At 43.9% G+C, this 25,455-nt stretch overlaps 1 protein-coding gene across 6 annotated transcripts in view; it reads right to left on the bottom strand.

The window, feature by feature from the left end:
* Window positions 1–18,705, bottom strand: part of CASK (calcium/calmodulin dependent serine protein kinase) — a 425,447-nt gene extending 406,742 nt beyond the window's left edge. For all 6 annotated transcript variants that reach the window (XM_077817582.1, XM_077817549.1, XM_077817556.1 and 3 more), the window contains exon 1: window positions 18,514–18,705. In XM_077817582.1, coding sequence (XP_077673708.1) covers window positions 18,514–18,572 — 59 coding nt within the window. In that variant the 5' untranslated portion in view covers window positions 18,573–18,705. The remainder of the gene's footprint in view (window positions 1–18,513) is intronic.
* Window positions 18,706–25,455: the final 6,750 nt, after the last annotated feature.

Genomic DNA, 25,455 nt, shown 5'->3' on the forward strand with positions numbered 1-25,455 from the left:
AGGTTCCCTGCTGCCATGAAGAGGCTGATGAAATTCCATGGCATGCAAAGGACTGAAGTGTTCTATAAATGTAATAAATGCATATACTAGCTCATTGGGACAGCTGCCTCCCATGAAAGTAATTTAGCCTATTAACATGAATAGTAACTGCTGCTTAATAGAAGAACTATTAACATAAACGTAGCTGGTACCAAATAATTTGAGATTAACTAGATGCTAATTAGGTGTCAAATTCTAAGATGATTTTTTTAATAAACAGAAGGCCAAATAAAGTTCATGAGGTATGTTTTCCTTAAAGCTTCAGTCAAGGAAGGCAGGGTTCCACAGAGCTCTTACCAAATACTTCCTGATTATGGTATATACGCATATTCTATTTGCGGAATTTTGCAAGCTAGTATAGCTTCCGAACAACGAAGACTGTAGCTGTAAACTCCTACTATTCACTTTCTAAAAGGTATTACCGAAAAAAATAGGAGGTCTTCAAACTAACAGTGGACCATATGCAGGAGTGCAAGTAGGGTGGTACGCTCTAGTACGCAGTACCGGCAAGAGATTTTTAGCAGGTACGGGATACTGGAAAGACTTGGGGAGGCTAGCCCCTCCCCTTCCCCAGGGGGAGGTGGAGCTGCACTCTGCTCCTTAAAGGAGAAGAACAGGGCTAAGGAGGGTATTCATTCTTTATATGGGTTTAACAGCACAATATATATGCTAACAAACTTAAACAAAGGCTTGGTTTAAGTTTGTTAGCATTTGTATTGTGCTGTTAAGTTGGTCAGGGATCCTCAAGAGGGGAGACGTGGGGGAACAGAAGGTGTTTAAACAGTGTTTTTGATTCCTGCTCCAGCCTCTGGATTATGAGCATATACTGGATGAGAGCATTCTAACCAAGGGACTGAGGGTTTTAAGGTAATCTGGAGCCTTCATATTTCCTTGATCCTTTGCAGATGGACTTGTGAGTTGGATATGGTACAAAGACTGTTCTAGCCTTATTCATTGCTGATTTCTCCCTTGCAATGGGCAAAGATCAGATGTCTGCTGACTTTCGCATAGGAGTCAGCAGCCTTTGATACCTGTGGTATAAGCAACATAGCCCTTTCTTGAGTGGTTCTGTTCTTTCCTCTCCGAATGGCAATGCCTGTTCCCATTGAACTCAATAGCAAAACTTCTTTTGATTTCAATGGGAACAGGATTTGGCCCCAAGAGATCAGAGAATGTGATTTTGATCAATTACTTATCTGTCCAGAGACAGTTCTCTGGAACGTTCTACCAGGCTGATTTTGATAGCCCCTCCTGTATGACCAGGCTGATTTTGATAGCCCCTCCTGTATGACCAGGCTGAGGAAAATAATAAAAACAATTTGGGCTGCAGTTCTATCCAGACGCACATGATACACACAATTCTATGCCTCTTTTCCATCAAGCCCAGACGGCACAGCATCTTTGCTTTCTTAGTGCCAGGCGGAGAGCAATATTTAGGCTTCGTCTATACTGCCACTTTAAAGCACGGAAACTCTCTCACTCAGGGGTGTGAAAAAACACTCACCTGAGCGATGCAAGTTTCAGCGCTGTGAAGTGGCAGTATAGATAGTGCACCAATGCTGGCTGCTATTCCTCTCGCAGAGCTGGGTTTTTTACAGCGCTGGGAGAGCTCTCTCCCAGCACTGGTGCCACAACTACACAGCCACGTTAAAGTGCTGCTGCAGGAGCCCTTTAATGCTGGTAGTGAAGACATACCCTTAGATAAAGGTAAGCTGGCAGAAGCTTAGTTTGGACATAAGAGAGGCACGGATAGTGTGTTAAGAGAAAGTGGGTTGACTGTCTTTCCTATCCCTCTTTTATTTAAGAAGTTTTCAATTTGGGGTGCTGCTGGATCCTCAATGACACCTGGAAATACTGGTGGCACCAGGGGCCCAAAGCACCATTTTACAACTGCATCTGTTTAACAGATGCAGTTGTAAAATTTTAGACAGGAAAGAGGGTGTCCGAGTGGATGGGGAGAGTGTGGGGGCCCCGGGCTGGGGAGGAGTCATATGGAGGGTCACGTGGGAAGGTCACATGTCCCTCCCATGAGTGCAGTACCAGCAAGAAACGATTTCTACTTGCACCACTGACCACATGGTAGAAGTTTTTCATGAATCACCTTCCCCCTACCATTTAGGATTATACAGACGGTCTCCCTTCGCATAAAACTCTGTTGCAACTCTGACTTTATATCACAAAGACATTTGGAAAATGTTTTTAGGTTGTCTTTAATACAATTAACATTTTATTTTCTCCTTTTTGAAAGTCAGTCACACTGGCCAAAGTTTCCACACTTGGTAGACAAAGTTAAGCACCTATTTTCCTAATTAGGTACCTTACAGAGTGACCTGATTTTTAGAGGTGCTGAAGTCAGTAGAATCTGTGAAAAAGGTTTTCAGGTCTCACACTAAATTGAGAGGCAATAAAGATTATTGAAAACACTGAGGAATGATGGCAAACTGTTAGAATCTGATGAGAAAGCTCAATGAAAACCTGAAGAAGCACATCCTACAAACTAACTGAATCAAGGAAATATCCTGGGCTAAACAGCAGCTACAAAGCATTGACTACTTTCCAATTTGAAGTGCTTGTAAGCTGATAAAGGAATTGAGGCACTTAAAATCTAAGATTACAAGAGCACCTCCTGATAGTTTGAGGAACATGAACAGCAAATAATAAATTCCTAAATATGGCTAACAGTCTAGAACTGGAGGTAAAAGGAATCCAGCCAACAGCTTCTCCAGAGTCCATATCATGGCTTCACTTTCTCCCACACAGGAAGTGAAGGAAAGACATGAAACTGACTACTGTGGCAGAATGAATTCCCAAGAATACTCAAACAAGATGCCTGATAACACACAGTTGTTCATTGATTAACACAGTGACAGTCTGCCATTCAGGAAGAACAGAGAAGGGCAGCAGGTACTCTGGCATCAGACGCACCATTGGTTTCTGATCACTGGAGTCCTGGGGTTGTGGATTCTCTGGAACCAACATGTGAACTTGGATCCATCAGGGGAAAGATAAAATAACACTCCCTAAGTGAGTAGCAAAAGGACAGATAATGCCTTTGTGACTAAAAAGCTGTTCTTTTCAATACAGCTTGCTCCAGGATATCCCAGCACAGATGTTTCCCTCCTTGAAGAGGTTAGTAACCTTCCCACACCTTAAAACAATGATCCCTTCTGCCAGTTAAGTTGTTAGTTCATAGAAATGACCAATACCCAACACTGTAGCACATGAAAAACCATCCTGAATGATCATATTAAGAAACTATTTAAACATCTTTTCAGGCTATCAGATTTTTTTTAAGACCCCTACTGTAACCACTTTACCAGTCCTTTTGCACAGCAGCTCACAGCAAAAGTGGCAGTAAACAGCATTACTAATAATTGCTTCTGCAGAAATTAGATTCTCATTTGTCATCATGGATTCTTGGCAGTCCCAGCACCTTCTATACATCTAACTGCTGTACACAGAACCTGCAGTGTACTACAAGAATCAAAGCTCTCTTTTTTGAAGTCTGTAAAACTTACTATATAAAAAAAAAAATACTGAAAGAATGTTATTTTGGTTCTAAAATCAAGCACCTGAAAGTTAGAAAATGCCAGATCTACAGTTGCCTATGCAACTTTAATTTGGCTCCCTTGTGCTTCCGCCCTGTGCACTGAATTAGGCACGGTTCCTGTGGCCAAAGTAGTATGTGATGACATTATTAAAGATCATAAAGAATATACACAAGAGGATCAAATTAAGGTTACATGGGCAACCATAAATCTGATATTTCTCAGCTTTTAGTTACTTGACTTCACATCCTAAACATTTTTAGTGTAGTTTTTTTGTATGCAACTTCCTAGGGATTTGCTTTTTGTTTTTTGTAAAAGGAAAATCAAAAATTCTATTATGTATAACAACCTTCCCATAAGGCATCACCATGGGAATCTGCAGCAGACTTTTACCACTTGAAATGCCAGACTAAATACATTTGCTGGCCAGAGGAAAGGTGGATATACAAGGTGGGCTGGGTGGGGAGAAATGCAGGGAAAACTAGGCTAGTGGCACCATTATGGCTAGGTGGTGGGAGGGAGCAAGGCCCAGCTTGCCTCCTCTTCTCTTGGGAACTGGAGGAGCTCCTGCCCCATATGATGCCCCAAGAGGAAGTATGGACTGCTGGGACAGGGTTACAGGCAGTGTTCCCTCTAATTTTTTTCGTCCATGCGTGGAATGAATTTTGTTATGTGCAGCACCAATATCAAGGTAATGCTGAAATCTGGGAGTCATTGTGACTTCATTGGATTATGTGGGAAAGTCATGGGAAAATTTCCATATGAGGAAAGATTAGTATTTAGATTAGAGAGTTCATAGATAAGAAAGGATATAACAGAGTTGCATAAAATAATGATTGGGATAGAGAAGGTAAATTGGGAGCTCCTGTTTACCCTCTCTTAATAAAACTGATAAAAGGAAACAAACATTTAACATCATGAATAATTGACTTGTGGAACACACTGCCAATAGATATAACTGTACACAAGAGTTTATAAGCATTCATAAAAAGATTACATGTTTATATGAATAAGAATACCCTGTCACCTGAGCAAGCAATGCCCTACGGAGAGACCCTGCTGCTACCTATAGCAGGTGGGAGACAAATATAAACAAATACTTTCCTTTCTGCAGCTCCCTCACTCTGCTCTTCTCAGGATTCTAGTGTCTTCTCTTCCCTGCTCCTGTCCTCAGAGCAACTACCGATCAGTCCTGCTCCTCCCTTTGCCCCACTTCTAACTGCGGCTCCCTCCCCTTTGTCCGCATCTCCATCAGAACCCATGATGAGTGGCTGATTGCAACTCAGCTCACTGCCTGGTCTGAGACTAAACTAAGCACAGTTAACTGAGTGCAGATCAGTGCCCTAAGCCTAAATATCTAGCTCAATGCCTCTCTCAAGGAGAAAAGAAAATGACCTTTCTACAGCAGCCCCTTGTCTCTTAGGGGCAAGAAATACGCTCTTCCCCCAGCATCAGAAAGAGATCCCCAAGAGTGTGAATAGGTACCTTTTATAGGCCTGAAGGCACATGTGTGTGGGGAAGTGAGTGAGAGCGGATGTGTGGGTTTGATGAAGCAGTGAAGAAAAAGGAGAAGATACACCAAAATATACAGTCAACTGAAGGGGAAAAAGGAGTGAAGGAAAAGGGAAGGAAGTACAAACACAAACAATACATTACAATAATATTTAAATAAAGCTATTTTATTAATACTGGTTTATTGCTTTGGATTCTCATTAACAAAAGGTTTCATACCCCATTAGCTTCCTGAACCTCCTCCTTCTGGGGCCATCAGATAGGTTTATACATTTGAATTAATTTAGCCACACTAACTATTTTGAAGCAGGTAAATATCATCAGTTCCTTTCTACAAGAGATAAATTGTACTAATACTATTCTTTCTCTAACAGTAGCTTTATGACAAACTAGTCTGGTCCCCAAGTACATAGGGTAAGAGCACAGAGGTAAGGTAATTTTTCTCAATGAAAGAAACAATGTATTTTTTTAAATGTGTTAGCTATTTTTAAAAGTTATTTTACATTTCAACTGACTTGTACTAAAGTAAGAAAAATAAGGTGTCATTTCCTATAGTCCAGTTGTGGAAGCAGCAGCAGTTTTCAAAGCTGATGAATAATGTAAGCTCCAAGATCAGATCTTACTATAAACTGCAATATTTAATAAATTGTGTACAGTGCTGCTAAGGGAGCCCTCTCCCCCACACCCTCCCGAGCCCTGCACACCTCCATCACCCCCCCCACTTCACCCACCCACCCTACACATCCTCCACGCTCACCTGTGCGAGCGCCTCACGGCTCATGCGTGGCCCTTCATGGCCTCCTGTGCGGCCACACAGGTGCACACCTTAGAGGAACTACAGGGTACAGGTGCCTGGCTTGACTCTCCCTCCCACCCCACTGGAGGTTGGGGGAGCTCCTGTCCTACGTCAGGCCCACGGGAAGGTGGAATACTGGAGTCACATGCCAGGTCAGGATGAGGGAAGGGGTTGTTAGTGGAATCCCAGACTGGCTCTCCTCAATTCCCAGCTACAGGTATTCTGGCATCTTCCAGGCATTCCCAGCACAATGTCTGCTGGTGCTTTGGGCAGTGTTATGGACCTGGCCTTGGAAATCTTTATGCATGTTTGTTGTTGGGGCAGATTGCCAAAATTTTCCTGAGGAACACAAGTGAAAGACGGTAATGATGATTTTTAAACACTTTGAACCTGTCTACATGGGAATTTCTTCCAGTTATAAACCTCTATAACAGTTTATAGTAGTTTAATGATAAGGCTATAGTTAGTTATACTGGTATAACTCCATGTGTGGACACACTTACTCAGGAATAAGAACAGCTTTTTTCCATTTAGCTTACCCCACTTCCAAAGTGACGTAAGTAAATTACATCTTCCACTGCTATAATTAAAACTCCTTTAGTTTTACTGTTAGCTTCCCATGTAAATACTCTTACTCTAGTAAGAAACTTTCCCATGTAGACAAGCCTCATATAACTTTCTTAATCCAAATGCCTTAGAAAAATATTAAGTGTTAGAATGAATTTATAACAAATGCTAAGATTCAGCAAAGTATTCAACAACCAATTATCTCTGCCCTGGCAAGCATGCACTGGGCAGCTGGAGGATCATGCAAATGGTACACACTAGTAGAATTCCTCTGTTGAACACTACAGGAGAAAATATATGGGATTTAACAACCTAAAGGACATGTAAAGGGCAGCCTAGGACAGAAAGGGATGGCAAAGCCTTGTTCATGCCTTAAGTGATGTCTAACAGCACAGGAAGGATTCTGATTCAAATTAATCCAAATGGAATTTCATGGGACAAATAAGGCACTTCTATAGTTCGAAGGGTTCGTCCTTACTGAATATAAAGGTTTGCTGCAAATAATGGAGATGTTAATGCCTCTCAAAGAAAAAGTCACAGAAACCCTTTTAATAGAAAGCGTTAAACAACTGAAATTAGGGGGTCACTACCAGCTCTTCCCAAATCACATATATCCTAAGGTCAAGTCTCCATATAGTACCAAACTAGCTATACCAGTGCAATCCCTAGGGTGGACAAAATTATACCAGTATAAAGGTGCCTTATGCCAGTATCACTTACAAGAATAAGGGTGTGGCTACACTTGCAGATGTAGAGTGCTTTGAGTTAAACTCACTTTTGGAGAGCGCACTAGGGAAAGCGCTGCAGTCTGTCCACATTGACAGCTTCAAGAGCACTGGCGTGGCCACATTTGCAGCACTTGCAGCGGCACTGGGAGCGGTGCGTTATGGGCAGCTATCCCACAGAGCACCTCTTCCCATTCTGGTGCTGTGGCTTGTGGGAAGGGGGCAGGGGTCACGGGGCATTCTGGCTCCTGTCCCAAGGCCCCGTGATGCATCGGTTCGCATCTCAGCAATCCCTGTGGTTCCATCCACATTTGGCGCCATCTTTCAACTTTTTTTTGTACTCCGGGCGCTGTCTTCCCTTTCGGTCTTCGGGACTAGAGCCCAAACTGCTGAGGAGTATGCTGACGAGTCTCACCAGCACGTCACGTCTGGCAGTCGAGTTATTCCTTATGATCCAAAGTAACAGCGAGGGTTCCCACGATGATATCTACTCAAGTAACGCATATGACACAAGTTTGCTTGTGGCATTCACGGACATGCTCACCACCATGGAACGCCACTTTTGGGCTTGGGAAACAAACACTGAGTGGTGGGATCACATCATCACGCAAGTCTGGGATGTCGAGCAGTGGCTGCAGAACTTTTGGATGAGAAAGGCCACTTTCATGGGACTGTGTGACGAGCTCGCCCCTAACCTGCGGCGCAAGATTAAGAGCTGCCCTGATGGTGGAGAAGCGGGTGGCTATTGCAATCTGGAAGCTGGAAACTCCGGACACCTACCGATCGGTCGCTAACCAGTTTGGAGTGGGAAAGTCAACCACTGGAATTGTGTTGATGTAAGTTTGCAGGGCCATTAATCGCATCCTGCTCAGAAGGACTGTGACTCTGGGTAACGTGCATGACACTGTGGATGGCTTTGCACAAATGGGTTTCCCTAACTGCGGAGGGGCGACAGATGGCACGCATATTCCAATTCTGGCACCAGCCCACCTAGCCTCCAAGTACATTAATCGGAAGGGGTATTTCTCTATGGTTCTCCAGGCGCTTGTGGATCACCGTGGGCATTTCAGTGACATTAACACAGGCTGGTCTGGAAAGTTGCATGACACATGCATCTTTCAGAACACTGGCCTCTTCAGGAAGCTGCAAGCCGGGACTTTTTTCCCCAGACCAAAAGATCACCATAGGGGAAGTCGAAATGCCCACTGTGATCGTTGGAGACCCCGCTTACGCTTTAATGCCATGGCTCATGAAACCCTACACAGGGAGCCTTGACAGCAGCAAGGAGCAGTTCAACAACAGGCTGAGCCGGTGCAGAATGACTGTGGAGTGTGCTTTTGGCCGTTTGAAAGGTTGCTGATGCTCTTTGAATGGGACGCTGGACCTGGCTGGTGACAACATCCCCGTGGTTATATGCGGGGGTTGAGTGCAGTCGGTAAGGGTCGTAGTTTTCAGGGCTGGGTGGTGAAGCTACAGGTGTTGGAGGCAGCTGGTGGCGGTAAGAACCTGGATGTTGAGGAAAGTGGGTTGGAGGTGACATGGGGGCACAAGGGAAAGAGTTTGGGACAAGGGTTGCAGGGGGGAAGGGCGGTAGAGTTCTGCCTGCATGGCTATGAGCGCCAGGATAGAGTCTGCTTGGCGTTCCATTATGCTTATCAGCCAATCAGTGCTTTGCTGCCGGAACACCACACTTTTGTGCTGGCGCTCCTCATTCTGCTGGCGGATCCTCCTTTCACTGTCCCTCCACTCCTGCACTTTTCGATTTTCATTACTTGAATGCTACATTACTTAATGCAACATGTCTTCCTTGCGTCTACGTGGCCTCTTTCTGATTCTTTGGAGTCCTTCGGCTAGTGATAATACGGACGGCTGAGATCTCAAGGTTGCATCTGCAAAGGCAAAATGCAACACTTAACAGAGGTAACATTGTTCACACCAGGCAGAGCAATGATTTTCCCATACTTAAGGGCAAGCACAGTCTACACAAATAGCATAATTTGCCTGTCCCAAAGCGAGCGCACATAACCCATGGGAGTCCCAAAATGGTGAGTAAGCACAGGGTCAAACATGACTAATTGTTTCACTACTGTACTGTCCTCTGGGTTTCTGTTCCTTGGGGAGAGCCAACAGTGGCAGGGGGCCCCTATACTGAACACTGTCCCCACATTTTCCACAGGAGTTCGTCCTGGAAGATATCTCGCTGCTGAGGGTGAACTGGGAAGCAAGGGAGGGTCTTCTACTGCAATGTGGCTTCTGCCCTGGCCCATATGCAGCTTGCCTGGATACAGCAATGGTCCCCTTGCCCCTCACGGTGCAGTGACACAGACAAGTTAGCCTTACTGGGACAAGGACCACAGTGGCTGTCCCGAGAAACCTGCACGAGTGCATTGCCCAAGTTCTGGATAAGACCTTTGAAGAGATCACTGAGGTCAATTACCGTGATGTGAGAGAGCACATCAACACCCTATTCCCATCTTGGCATGCATGCACACACCGCTAACCCTCCTCACCCCAAGAGCCCACACCGAATAACTTCCTTCACAAAATAAAAGCCACTTACTGGGAACCTCCTCTGGTGTTTGTCCTTCCCAAAGCCCCGGCCGCCGTGACTGGCTACCTTCCTCCTGGCCTGAGGACAGCTCCTGGCTGCATGTATCTAGGGATTCCGGTGTGTCTTCCTCCGGCTCAGCACCTTTGCTCCCGCTTTCCTCCTCTTCCTCCTGCCTTGTTGAACTGGGCTCTGAAGCGTCCATGATGGTACTCGGAGAGGAGGTGGGGTCGCCGCCAAGTATCACGGCCAGCTCTTTGTAGAAACAGCAGGTTGCAGGGGCAGCACCGGAGTGGCTGTTTGCCTCGCGGGCTTTGCAGTAGGCATTCCGCAGCTCCTTCACTTTAACCCTGCACTGCAGTGCATCCTGGATCCTGGCCCCTTTCCGTCATGTCCCTTGATATCTACCCAAAGTTATCGTAATGCCTATGGGTGGAGCGCAGCTGAGACAGGACAGCTTCCTCCCCCCAAAAGCTGATGAGGTCCAGCACCTCGCCATTGCTCCATACTGGGGATCGCCTGACGCGTGGAGGCATGGTCACCTGGAAAGACTTGCTGAGAGGACTCCATGCCTGGCTGAGCGAACAGGAAGGGGATTTTCAAAATTCCCAGAGAATTTAAAGGGCAGGTCTGATGGTTGGTCACCTGAGGTCAGAGCAGTAGAGTTCAAAGTGACGACCAGAGTGGCTAGCACAGGCATTGTGGGACACTTCTGGAGGCCGATCAGAGCGCACTAACCGACCAGGGCATCCACACTGGTGCTGCGGCGCTCCAGCAGGGGAGCACAAAACATTATTCCACTCACCGAGGTGGAGTACCAGGAGCACTCTAGCCACAGAGTCAGAGGGCTCTATGTGCCTTGCCAGTGTGGACGGGTAGTGTGAGCTAGTGCGCCCGGCGCTCCTTTAATGAGCTTTAACTCACAAGTGTAGCCAAGCCCTAAGTTGTACTGATCTAAGACTCCTTTCTACCAGCAATCACTGTGTCCACACCAGATTGTACTGCTTTAACTATATCACTTTACGAACAGCTATTAGTGATATATAGGTATCTTATAACAACAGCATACCATAACTGCTGTCATGGTAAGGACATCTCTCTCACCTGAGGACATACCAACTTGCCCCTGAAGGTTAAATGAGAAAACAGAGGTCCCCTTCTGTCTTTATTTCTTAGGGCATGTCTACACAAGTTATACCAGTTTAAGATATGGTGTGAATTTAAACAATTGTAGTTATAATGGTATTACTATATGTAGTTAACTGCACCATAGTTCTTACCACATATACAATATACTTTACTGTATAGACAAGTACGACGTTTAAGAGCTGCAGGACCTCAGCCCAGGAGAGGGATGGTTTCCCAGCAGGACTGAGCACTAGCCAGTACGTAATGGTGGCCAATTTGCCAAATACTGCCACTCCCTGGAAGTGGAACAAGAGAGATCTTGTGGCATAAGGAGCGCAAACAGCCTATCCCATTCATGCTGCACATAAGGAATGCCTTCCAAGTTCCTTTTTATAGAAAATAGCCACTGTCCTGAATCAGCTGAGAGACTGCATGATGCATCTGACCCCACCACAGAGTTAACCCAGGCTAACTCTGCACTGCAAACATGCCCTACAAGAGACTAATCAATGAAGACAGATTATCTGATGGAAAAAAAAGGCAACGAAGTCTAATAGCTGACTGACAGAGCTGCCTACTCAGCAAAGGAGGAACAACCTAGTTTCTAGATTGTTGAAGCCCCCCTCCCCTCCAAAAAGGAAAGTTGTACTTACTATATGACCTTACCATAAATACATCACAAGATATACATTTTGATTACTAAACTAATATCACACTATCAACATAGTAAAATGTCACTTATCTAATGGGAGACATCTCAGTACTGTATTTAAGGTAGTGTATTGTTAAAATCCACTTTTCACTGTTATAAAAACAGTTTTCTTAATACTGACCTGCATGCTCTGCCACCAACAGATTCTCTCTGACAAAACATTTATTAAAGTAAAACTATATGTCAGTAATAACTTAAAGATAAAACTCTAAAGGAAAGTTGCAGGTGGTAAAATATACATAGAGTTGAAAAGCAGGAAATTCAGAGCTAAGGTTTAACTTACTAGAATCTTATTGTATGATTATGGGGAAGATTCTATTTTCTGTGGTTACTAGCAAAATCAAATATGATAAAAATTTGAGTTTCTGATGTTCTCAGGGTATACAGGAAGACTGAGTATAGCTTGGCTATTTCAACGGAACTTCTAGATTTTAAGATGTAAAATTAACCTTAACACTGAGGAAAAAAATAAAGCAAATAAATTCAGCTACCTACAATATCCAGTAAGGATTTTTCCCTTAAATCCTTATGTGGAAGTGAGTGAACCTTAGATTTTTCTGGGATTCCTATTTTAAACTAATACTAACATGGCACCTGTGGGAAGGTGTATTCATCTCCTCTTTCTTGCAGGCTTTCAACGATCACAGGAGTGGAACTCCACTGTTGCAGGCCTTAGGAAACATGTAGAAATGGGGAGCTCTTCTTGGGAAGGATGAGGTCTACAGGGGGAGAATGGGGAAGCAATGAATGGGGAATGACCTTTGGTGTCAGCCAACTCCTCCCTGCATTAGGGCTAAATCTTTCCAGGGTGTCAACAACACTCGATTTAGACTTGATTTTCCTAATCTCATGTGGTTCCTAATAAACGCTGCAACGGTCTCCACATGACTTTAAGGCCTGGAGGACAAGGCCCTGCTGAACTTCTCAGGACAGTAATTCTGAAGATTTGCAGGTGAGGTAAAATGTCTACCACCACTACCAGACTTCCTTTCTCCTCTGCCCTCAGATTCACCCCAATCAACCTCTCATGTAAACCACCTTTACAGTCTACAGGAAATGCACACTAGGAGTTATGCAGAAGGATATATCAAGATTAACAGGACTTTGTGGAGCAGCAGAGCAAAGTTCAAATCCAGAGAAACAACTACACAACCAACCCACAGCAGGGAGACTTTCTATTCCAGGTGCCCACAACACAAAACAGTGAAAATCTTGACACTATCAAATGGAAATCCTAAACCTGGGAAAAAGAGAAAGAGAACCATGCTACACCATAACCTACTACTGAATAAAGAACAGACAATAATGGCAAACTGAAAGAGGGGATCCCAACGTGAAGGCCTTATCTGATCATTATAACTTCCAGAATTACACCAAGCTCTGTGAAAAAGTTCTAGTTTGGGTGGAGTTTTAGTTTTGGTTTTCTCAGTCACACACACACACACACACACACTTGGATTACACTTTTAATAGTTGTCTCACTAGCAAAATATTTTGAACTTGAGTTTCAGACCAGGGAAGCACTCCTTTCTGTCACATGAATAAGTCCAAAAAGTGTCATCATAATCCATTCTCAAACTTGCAAAAGAGTTTTAGAAGAATTTTTTTAAACTTTGATGACTGTCACTCTTGAAAGTGAGACATGATTTACCGATAAATTTTAAGTTTACATTAAGGTTTTCTGGAAGTTCCATTCCCTTTCCTGAGTGACAAGCTTCCTTCCTGATCTGTTCACAGGTGGACATTTATATTTAAGGAAAGATACAATTTAAAATAAATAAATAAAAATAAAGTAGGTCTCCAACAATCTTCTGATGTCTTAACTTAATGCCTTCAGGGTCTACAAGCCATTTTCATGTTACTGTTCTAAAAACCAAATCAACAATCTTTGACCTTGTGCAATAACTCATGCAGTTGAGTGGGGAACAGAAGTGAGTTTTTTTTGCTAGAAATTGACACTTTTAGACCACTAACTCTGGCAATTACCTCTATTTTTAGTGTCAAGATTAAGAAAATTCTTTAAATGAATTGAACATTTGGCACAAAATACCTACTTTCACCTCAAACCTAGCCTATCTTTGAAGACAATATCAGTTTGTGGATTTTAGATAGAGTACCAAAATTCATTTTAAAATGGAAATTGAGTTGTAATCTTAATTGGATTAACAGTTGCCTACACGTGCAACCTACACAGTGCAACATTAAACGGTTTGAGAATATTAATCAGTAGCAGAGATACAAATCGTAATGCTTGAATATATATGTAAGTTGTTAAATGAAGGACTTTAAAAAGGAAATGTTTTTCAGAGCAAAATTTACACTTGACATGCCTACTGGATATTAAGAACTGACCTTTGCTAACACCATATTAGGATTAATATGGCTTGATTACCTTTAACTTGTACCATGATATCTACATGAAATATTACAGGACTACAAAAGTCATCAACAATTTCTGGGGCTTTTGTTTAAGGACAAAATGCAATGTACCTTTTTTATAATACTATCTTGTCTTTTGCTATAATAAGGAGAAAGTCTGTAAATGCTTTAGCTGATATAACCCCACAAGGGATAGTGCTTGGTACCTGTGCCAAAATATCAGCTATCTTGCCATTGCTCAGAGCTAGTATTTAAGGCAGCATACATCCGAGCCTTCTTTTACCAACCCTTCCATATCAGCGCCAGTGTGCCCGTCAGTATCATTAAATATCTCCATAGTTCTCAGAATTAGTGCACTAGTATTTTAGACAGAAAGATGCAATTGCTAATTGCTTTTTTCACACCTTAAATTTCTTTGGGGGGGGGAGGGGAGGAGGGTTGTTGAATATCTTTGTTTATTGTTCGGTTTTAGCTTTCCTTTCATTGTTTGTTAAAAAGTGTCATTACAGTTAATTGTTTTATTTACCATCCTTTTGTGTGTGAAATGTGAAAGTAAACTGGTATAAGTAGCAGAAAAAATATTTTAATCTTAATTAACAATTTTAATCTTGACAAATGTCCATTTAACATGAATTTACTGCAGTGTAAGGCATTAGACTGAAATACTTACAATTAAGGCATTCTGATAGACAACAGGATAAGTAACTGCAATGAAAGCAACCCGTAGTCTGTCTGTGATGTTCCCAACAAAGTAGTCTCCATGTTAGCATTTAATGAGTGCCATAAATCAATGTGAATCTTACAGGCCCAGAAAATCAAAGCTGAAACAAAATCCTTACACAGCAAGGACTGAAAACAAAACTATACTGAACATAAAATACATGTTCTGGTCTTGTATGTTCTGTACCCATGGTCCCCCTTCTGCATTAAAAGGAAACTAGGCATTATTTTCAGCCTAAAGAAAACTATTGCATATAGTAAAGAATGAGCTCAATGATTTTCATGGCAACACCTCATGTGGTAAAACCTCTTCACCCACTTTAAGTTTCATACCGACTACTATATGCTGTGGTCAGAATTAAGGTTTTAAGTAAAAAAAAAAAAAAAATGCACTTAGCGTAATTATCTATGAATTATGAATCTAATTCACTGCCTCGCCATTAGAATGAAAACACTTAAATATTTTAGCATATATCCCGCTCAACAGCAAAGGAGAGTTGCTTCCAAGTGAAGTTTTACATAGAAAGTCTTAAAGATTTGTCTATAACTCATCTCACTGCCAGTTAACTTGAGGTAGATTAACACATCTGTGAAGGCTCATACGGAAACTTCCTAATTCTTTACTATAAACCAAGCCCTAATCAGAGTGCATCTGGATGTGCACAAGTTTGTCAACAATCCAAGACTTAACCTGGGACTGGCACAGTAACATGACCAATGCTAGTATCCTAAAGGACACCACTGAATTTTAAGTTAAAGGCAACAAAGTTTAACAAGGGATAGAAGTTTCATGGTGCTGACTGTCTATGTAATACTTGTTTTATATTTAGGGATAAAGAAGTATATGATATGGTGTATACAAGTGAAAATCTCCCCTCAAGTGTTTTCTGGAAGATACACTTTTATGAATGTATCTATTCCTCCACAGTCCTTACACTCCTTTCCTCCAACATCCACCCAACATGAACAATGCCTACTAATAGAATTTAAGCAGGGGGTAGTCAGGCTGTTTATTAACACACAACCTTAATTTCAACCAACTAATTAGTATGAAATTACAATGAAATATATTCCAAAAGGCTAAAGGCAACTAAAAGTATTTGTCTCTTCAGATAAAATCAACTATTCTTACCAGTGTATTTGTTCATTCAAATTTTGTTAATCCAGAGTTTAAAAGAAGTCTAACAGCAAACTGCATTTTTGTGTGTTAGCTGGGAGATTAAATCCCAGGTAAAACAGGTTTGCAGATCAACAGAAGAGAAATATAAGAATATACTTCTAAGATTTGTTCAACCCCTGAAGATGTGTAACACTAATGTTACCATTCTCCTTTCCATAGAAAGGCATGTTTTCAGGGAGACTACGTAAGATGGTAGCGGTAACCATCTATTTGGAAAAAGAAATTATATGTATTTTAATTATTTCATGCGTCTAAAATGCAAATCAAGGCCAGGTGTGCTGTTTTGCAAGAGCTAAGTTACCGTATCAATCAGTAATAAGTCACAGGAACACAGACACTTAGTTGATGGCTTACTGAGAGCTGTTTAGCAAGATGCATATGCAGCAATACAAATCAGTTTTACACTAGCCTTCCGTGGAGGGCTCAAAGATGAATAAGCTTCATAGATCTGAGGTGGTACATAGTAAGAACTCCAACTATAGCCCCATTCAAGTGACAATAATACCAACTATACAAATAATGGAGCTATTTATTAAAATGGTCTTTAAGAGGAATGACATCTTTCTGACCTCTACAAAAGAAGGCAACTAAGGGTAGTGTGGCAGCGCTGTGACATGGGCAGCGTAGTCATGCTTTATCGCCAGGAGACTCTCCCCTGGTGATAAAAAAAAATCCACCCCAAATAAGGGGTGGTACTGCTCCTGGCGATAAAGCGCTATCTATACCGGCGCTTTTCAGCGCTAAAACCTTTTGTTGCTCGGGGATGGTTTTTCACACCCCTGAACGACTAAAGTTTTAGCGCCGACAGTGGCAGTGTAGACACGGCTTAAGCAAGCATAACTAGTTAGCAGTGCTAGCAGCACAAAGACCCAACCTATTTCTTGCTACAGGCTGTGTAATCTTAGCACTACTCTGACACTATTAACCTATTTACATCACAAAGAACAGTTTTAAAAGACCACGTGATTCAGAAACACTGAACTATTCACTTTAAAGTTCTACAAGTAATTTACAGCTTATTGTGCTATCTTTTCAGAAGCATTTGCACACAAAATAAGAGTCATTTTATACTTCAAAATATTTACAGCAACCCCCTTTGAAAGGTATTCATAAATATAGGCACATATATTATGCCCTTTTACTAACCCTAACCACATCGGAGTAAAATACACTAGGTACTATAATTCATACACAATATCACCACCTGAAGAAATCACATGAACATAAGAAATTGTTCTTCTACTGGTAGTGCCAGTTTTGTCCAATTTCTTAACCACAGAAGCTTTTCTCCATTTGACAAGCATTAAGTAACATCAGTTAAACCATTTCTTGTGCAAACCAACAAACCTCTTTAAAGCTTTATAATTGACAAGGTGTTTTATAAAACCAATAGGTGTTAAGACAATGGTGCCCTATAATAAACAATAAAATGAAAAGCGCCCATATATTTGTATTTAATTAAGAACAAAGCAATCTGATCTTAAGACTGACATGTTAGTGTAATTCTGAAGAAACACAGTCATTCAAGAAAGATGACCATTTTAGCCCTGGTTTTCAAGTCAAACAACTACTGACATTTCAGCTAACAGTCATGTTGTGCAAAATAAATTTAAAAAATAAAATTCCACTCTGCTTAAAATCAAGAGAACACTGTAACTAGTCATCCTTACACCAGGCTTCCACAAGACACTGTCATCAACAAACCGAAAACAGCTTCACTGCTGAAACACCTACAACATCAATTTTTGAATGAGAAATATGCATAAAATGAGGAAGTTATAAGTCTCTTCAAATATGGTGCATCTCCCTTTCATTTCCATTTTGCAACCAAAACATCTAAGCCCTGAAGATATGAAATGTGAGAGAAGGCTGATAAAATGGGTTTCAATACTGGACAGTCACAGAAGAGGGGGAACTTCAGCTTCAATTTTCCATCAACGTGCTGATCAGGCTGATTCTCTGCATTTTGCCGAGTATAATTACACAACACAGATAAAAAAAGGTGGGGGATCGGACTGTCAGCTCCATACACCCTACCACACTGGTGAGCCAAAACAGCGGTGCCACGTTAACAGCTATCCCAACTTGGGTGTGATGCACGCCTTGAACATCGGTGTAACAGCAGTTGCATAATAAGCCTCTAACAGGCCAAGTTCTCCTCCTGCGTCGTTATTCCGAGCGGACGGTGGGCACCGCCAGGGATTCACACGGGAACTGAGCATTACCTGAGACGGAGTATCACCGGCATTGCCACTAACGAGCTGGTTACTATGCAGCAAAGCACAGGAAGGCACCTGGCGCCCCAACGCGCAGATACCCCCACGGAGAGGCGGCTCTACAGAGGAGCCTGCCCCTGCCCAGCCGGCAGCCGCAGACCCGGGCTGGGGAAAGCGGCGGCGGCGGCGGCTGCTGCCAGGCTGGGCGCAGGGGAGCTGGCGGAGCACGGTGGCCGGAGGAGATACCGGGCAGCTTCTCCCCTCCGCGCCCATGCTCCGAGAGGCGGGCGCCGCCGTGGAGTCGCCGCGGCCGCCGCCGCCGCCGCACGCAGCGGAGGGCGCGGGTGACACACGGGCACGGCGGCTCAGGTGGGCGCCGAGCGCAGCATCCCGCTGCCCGCGCGCAGGGGCCGGGCCGGGCCGCTCGCCGCCGCGGAACTTACTTGCCGATCACCTCGCAGAGCTCGTACACGTCCTCGAACAGCACGTCGTCGTCGGCCATGGTCCAGGCAGGGGGGGGACCCGCCGGAGAGGCGGCCCGGGGGAGGGGGGCCCGCGGGCACGATCCCCTCCGCGCTCCCCGCCGGGCACCACCTTCGATCCCAGCCGCCGCCGCCGCCCGGGGGCTCCCGCGGCCGCGCCGGGAATGCCCGCTCCTCCTGCGGGCCGCGGCCGCCCCGCGCGGCTCACGCTGGCTTCGGGCTCCGCGACCCCGCCCGCCTCGCTCCCTCCCTCCCTCCGCCGGCCGCGGCCCCGGCTAGCAGGGCGGAGCGGGCACCATGCAGGGGCCGGTGTAGCGGCAGCGGGTAGCGCCGCCTCGTTCCTCGTGGTGCACGCGCCGGGGGGGTGGGGGGTGGGAGGCAAGCGCGACCCCGACCCGCACTCCGGCGGCAACGGCGGCGATAAGCGCTTTACCGGCGGGCGCGCGCGCACCACCACCGACACTTTCCCAGTCCGTCACGCAAGCGAGCAGGCGCGCGCCCCCCACTGAGCACGCACGCGGGCTCTTCGCGCCCCCCCCACCCCAACTCTCGCCACAACCGCGCGCAGAGCCACGCCCACTACTCCGGGAGACAGGGATTGGCCCCTGTGCGCAGGCGCGCCGCGGTCTCACATAACGTCATGGGAAGTGAAGGGCCGGGCGGAGGCAGTAGGCTCCCCTGTGAAGCTCGGGAGGGGCGGGGTCGTTCCCTGCCCGAGTTCCGAGGCGCGCGCTGCGTGTGGCCCATTGAGAAGCAGGGGGATGGGAGCCGCGGGGCTGGGCGGCTGCGCCCCGCTCCCCGCTTCGCCCCAGGGCGAAGGCGGTTGTCGGAGGCCAGCGGCCGCGTGCGCTCAGTGTCACGGGCAGCGCAGCGGTGCTGGGAGCGGCTGGTCCCTCGGCCCGGCGCTGGGGTTTGACAGGCGCCTCCAGGGAGCTGGCAGGGCAGGGAAGCCGGCCAAGACGGACCGTGCAGTGAGGGCTGGCAGCGGCCCGAGGGGACAAACTGAGGGGGAAAGAGGAAACCCTCCCTTATCTCTCTCTAGCCGTCACCGCTGCCAGACGGCAAGGCGAAGGCGGTTCAGGGAGACGTGGGATCGCAATTAAGGTGACAGCCCTCCCGCCGCATTATCAGGTGCTTTGCTCTTAGCTCAGGGAAATGGCCATTTCAGCGCCATTTATTGCCCACTCCACAGGATGGTCAAAATCGTTTCCTGTAACAATCACACGAGCAGTTTCAGAAGGAATGTAGAGAGCCTCCTTCCCCTAAAACTGGGCACAGTTGAGCCCCTCTAGTTATAAAAGGAGAAAAGACAACCCCCTTGGTAGTCCTCCGAGCCTTGATTGACCTTTTTAAGCAGTGCACTGTAGATGATCATTGTTGATAGGGGAGCCTAAATGCTATTTCTTATTGTACCATTTCACTTAGGATGCATTATAAAGTGGTAAGGTGTCAAGTATGGAGTGAGCTTCAAATTTAAAAAAGCTAATGGCTGGTACGTTCTGTTCCATAAACCTTTTGGAATTCTACAAAACCCTATGCAGAAGCATATTCTAAATTGCTTAACAGGTATTTTTTAGCCAGAGTTTGAAAAGGTAGTTTTCAGAAGGAAGCTAAAGCATTTATCAGGGAGTTCTTAGATTTTTCCCTAGGGAAAATATTATTGTTTATAAAAAAAAGTTTATTAAAAAAGCTTAGGATACATGTGCAGTTACTAAAACTTATTAACATTAAGTAAGATGAACTTCGTACAGTCATCCCACAGGGTATTCTGAAAATCAGATTTGGCAGCTTTTGTAGGTTGCAGAACTGAGGACCCTTCACGAAGAACACCCTGCTTACTGTACCCAGATAGTTAAAAGAAACAGTGAAAGCAACTACATTGTATCGCCAGCATTGTGGTAATACATGGGGTGAGACACCTCAATGTATTTAGGGCCCAAACTATAGATGAAAATCAGCATCTTGACTTGTATCTGTAAGCGAAGATGAAGCCAGGAAAGCCTTTAATGAAGAGGTGTTATGTTCCCTAAAGTTCACACTGCTAAGCAGGTGAGCCTCCAAATTCTGCCCTAGTTGAAGCAGCTGAGTGGTCTTCACAAATGGCCTTAAGCAGAGCTCTTTGCAATAATATGGTCAAGAGGTTGCAAATGATGAATAACTACACACTAGGCAGAATTTGTCAGTCATCATTTCAAATAAGCAGATGAAGTAATGATGAGAAGTGACTCAAAACAATCGATGATCCAGAAGTACCTCAGACAGAAAATCTTTACAAAAAGTGGATATGTTCTTTAACATATTCTACAAATGCTTCCCCAAGCTATCGGCATCACGTGGTCTAACTTAAAAATTGTTGGTTGAATCTTGACAGCAGAACCCAATAAAGTTTGTTTAATAAAAGTGGTTGAAATACAAACAGAGAAGAGTTTACATTTGTCCCCTTCTGCGATGGTTTACGTACAAGGAAGGGGGGGCCAATCTGATCTGAATCCAACTGACCTTATAGTAGAAAATGCCTCGCAGCATGAAATAGCCAACTGTTTTTGGGCACAAGATGCTTGGATTACTAGGTGATCCACTTCCCAGAGCATTTCTGCTGATTGCAGATGCTATGGTGGAGAACCAACATCCCCAGAATGTTCTTCTCTCCCACATATGCATGGTATGCAGACTCAGTCTGAGCACAACAGTGCCACTGATACTTTGCTCTCCAACTCTCATATTTCATCTGTATATGAATTGTTGATAAGAAATAATCTTAATGGCCTATTAGGCCACTGATAGGGAGCCATATACTGCACAGTATAGTGTCAGGGTGCAAACTCCATGAGCAGACAAAATTTATGGGTCCCTGTACACTGATGGCATCAGAAGTGTGTCCTGACTTAAATGCAAAGGGGAGGCAGTGGTCTGAATGTGACAGAGGTGTACATCAGAAAGTAATAAGGGCTATTAGCACACAGGCTGGCTGGAACAGCATATTCCCAACTTCTATCATCAGTTAGAGGAGGAGCTCTCAGTCCCAGATGAGATTTTGTTTAAAGGCATCAGGATGATGATTCCTAAGATGTCACAGAAAAATGTTAAAAAGGACACATGGAGGTCATTTGAGAAACAAAAAATCTACAAGAAGGGCCTGAGACATAATATAGGGGCCTCAAATAAACAGTGACATATTGAGAATGTTGTTAAGACTTGTCACATATGCCAAAAATATAGGCCAAGTCAAGCAAAAGAGCCCATGTTGATGGCATAAGGAAAATTGACACCCAGGAACAAAGTAGGCATACATTTGTTTACGTTGGCTGGAAAAAAGCTACGTTCTTGTCCTAGGCTTGTTTTCTCACTTCCCTGAGGTAACCTTACTAGAAGAAACTACAGTTAGACGATTGTACATATAAAATCTATTTTCGCTAGACTCAGTATATCTGACATGGTAAATGTTTGACAATGGGCCACAGTTTAGTGGGCATAAATTTAAGCATATTTCAGTAAAGTATGGGTTTAGACAGGTAATGACCCAGTCCCTATTATTCCCAATTAAATGCATTGGTGTAAAACTGTCAAAATAATAAAGCTTACTGAAAAGGGCTGTGGAGTTGGACTCTGATCTTTATTTAGCACTGTTAAATTCCAGAATGGCACCAAGGAAACATGGGTTGTTGCCTGCTGACATTTTGTTCAACAGAAAACTTAAAACAAGGATGCCTGCAGTGTTAGAAACTGATACCAGAGTCATGGGATTTGCATATGTATAAAGAGACAGATGAGGCAAAAGAAACTCAAACTGGGGTTCTGGGAGCTGCTTAATGAAAATTACACTGTGCATATCTATTATGGGAAACAATGGTTGCAAATAGGAGTGGTGTCACAAGAGGTTTCCCCATGATCATGAGGTTGTCACCCTAGACAAATACATACCACAGATGAATAGGTAACATCTTCTACAAATTGCAGAAGAGAGGGACATAAAGGGCACTGAGTTGGCCATCTTGCCTGAGAAGGTCTCAGAGAGGCAATAACCATAGCAGGTTCAGAGGGCTGAGTCCCATCATATGACACAAGCACAACTAATGGTCTTACTGCCTCCTGCCAACAGTGATACCGATGTCTCAGGGGAGATCTGCAGGTTCATGTAACAATATAGGACACCTCAGAGACCAATTGTTTAGTTAGCAGGTTGGTAATACAGAATTTCAAATACATATAATGTTAATAATGATTGTTAATTGTTTTATTAGGCTGGGGAAGAAAGGTGTGGAGAACTGTACCTTTAAGAGGCTTTTGCCACATTATTTTAAATTAGTTATGTTATGCAGAGTCTTGTGTTGCACAATGCTGATGAGCTGGAAATCAAACACTTGAAACAAACAGGTGTGTTGATGTAGGGTTGGAATTACTGAGGCTAGAGTTACTATCATGAATGCGCCTGTGAATGAAGATGTTCAGTTATCCAGAACAGAGCATGAGCCCCCTTTTTGGGGGAGGGAGGATTAAAAAGTAAAGAGAGTAGAAACTCTTCCCTATGTTCTTGAGTTACTACTTCCACTGTTCCAATATTTAGAAGTGATTGCACCTCCTGATGTAACATGGTTTTGTCAGAGGGGTCCCTGAAAAGGAATGGGAAAGGTGGGAAGGTATTAGGGAGGGTGTGAATTTGGATAGCCCACCTCTGTGTTTTCCAACATCTGATTAGTGGTGGTGTTCCAAATCCCATAGAAATGAAATATATGATTTCCTAATGGAAGGGATATAACAGGAAGATCAACAGAATTTGTATGTTGCTCTTGACCAAGGTGTCAAATCTTCTACCTGCTACCTTGATGATGCGGCTGGTGTGACGACATGGTGTAAAGCCAGATTATTTCCTCCTCTGAGATTTCTGGTGCTTCCTCAGTGGTTCAGGTTGTCTAAACAGGTATAGAATGACTGCCTCTGCTGTAGCTGAGGCGTAAAGTGTTTCTGCTTTTTGTGTAGGGGCACAGACTCCTATGGACCTCAGTCTTGTCCGAGAGTCTTTCAGAGAGTGTAAAGCCTCATCTGTCTTTACAAAAAAAGTTTAGATCCTTCAGATGAAAAACCTCAATTGTAACTTGTAGCTCCTGATGACTGGAGCCATGAGGGTCTCCTTATGGTAACTGAGGTTGCCAGGGATCTAGAAACTGTGTAAACAGTATCCAGGGCCACATGAAGGGATATATGCACCTGAAGTTGACCTTTGAAAATCAAGGCCTTAAGCTCCTCTCTGATATATTGAGGAAGTCTTCCAGTGAACAGGTGAAGTCCCAATTTAAATTGTACTTCATCAGTAAGGCCTAGTAATTGGTGACTTGATGTAGATATTTTTCCAGTCATATAAATCTAGCTTCTTGAGCTCCTTGTCTTGAGGTGTAGCTTTCTGTTGATTGTATGTACACCTCTTGTTAGCCATTGTGACAACCAGTGACTCAGTCGTGTGAAAAAATTGCTCAGAGCCCTGGAAAAGCACTTTATAACAATGATCTGCAATTTTTGATGTTTGCATCAGAGAAGCAGACATCTGCCAGAGCAATTTAGCTGGTCTAAAACCCCCTCATTGATGGGCACTGGAAGATATCCAGGCACAGAGGTGTGAAAGATATCCAAAAGCTTTTGCTATTTCTCTTGGTTCACTTCCACTGGAATTGCCAGTGGATCAGCCTTCCTATGCAGCAAGTCCAGAACGTCTTGTACTCAGCTGGACTGAGATAGATAATATGGGTTCCACAGCCATACCAGGAGATAAAGAGATAGGTACTGGGTCAGGATAATTCTCTGCCTAGGACTCCTCAACAAAGCCATGACTAGTCTGTTCAGTGGGCAGTGGGGCAGATTCTCTGGCTATAATGCCCTTTTGTGAACTGATAGAGAAGTGGATTTAGCCCTGGATTGGGAAGCAGATGTTGGCTTTCTAGTCTGACCTTCATAGGACTGGATGTGACCACCTGGGGCATCAAATCCAGTCCCCTGTTATTCCAGGCAACCCAATCATATAATCGCTTTCATAAATGGATCAATTTATCATGAATTTTCATTTAAACTAAAACTTTTCATGGAAAAATGTTGGGTTTTTTGAAGTTATCAACACTTTTCATTTCAACATTTTTTAAACAAAAAATTTGGGTTCTCCTGTTCAAAAAGACTTTTTGTTTAAGAATTTAAGATAATTGTAGTTGGGAATAAATGGTTGAAATAAGTGGTCATAACCAAAAAAGAAATGTTTCAATTGACCCAAACCAAAATCCCCATCTCCCTCCCGATTTTTGATTCATGAAAACTTGAGATAGACTAGTTGTACCAGTTCAGGATGGGAAACTTTTTCAATATGGTGAAAATTTTCAGGGGATAGAAAAACCATTTCCCACCTAGCTCTACTCTACACTCTCAATGGTGTGTAATGCTCTGAATGTCTAGACGCCAAGGAATGAATCATCAGAGCCAAAGAAAAAGGAGGAGTACTCCTCTTGGAGAGAAGGAGCAGTTCCATATGGAGTACTGGGAGAACCAGAAGACTGTGCTCTGATTGATATTACTGATGTGCTTGGTACTAGTGTAGGAACAATAGTCCATACCAGAGGTAACTTCACTACTGCGAACAGCAGGGAGCCTACTACTGAAGAAACTATAGGATAGGTCCTTTGAAGCCGTGTAGGATTTTGGTATCAAATAAGTCAGTTGATTAGATGGTATTAATACTGGGGTAGTCTCCACCACTTATCTCTGGTACTACGGCTATTGGTACCAGAGGATTTCTGTAATACTGAGGAAACTGGTCTAGGTGCACAGTGACTGGTGCCTGAATGGTTGCCAGAAGGACCTATCTTGGGTCATTTTCTGCTGAGATATGACAGGATTTGTGGCTCCTTGAGGAAGGATCTGGTGAAG

This window comes from Eretmochelys imbricata, chromosome 1 (genome assembly GCF_965152235.1).
Source record: "Eretmochelys imbricata isolate rEreImb1 chromosome 1, rEreImb1.hap1, whole genome shotgun sequence".
Taxonomy (NCBI): Eukaryota; Metazoa; Chordata; order Testudines; family Cheloniidae; genus Eretmochelys; species Eretmochelys imbricata.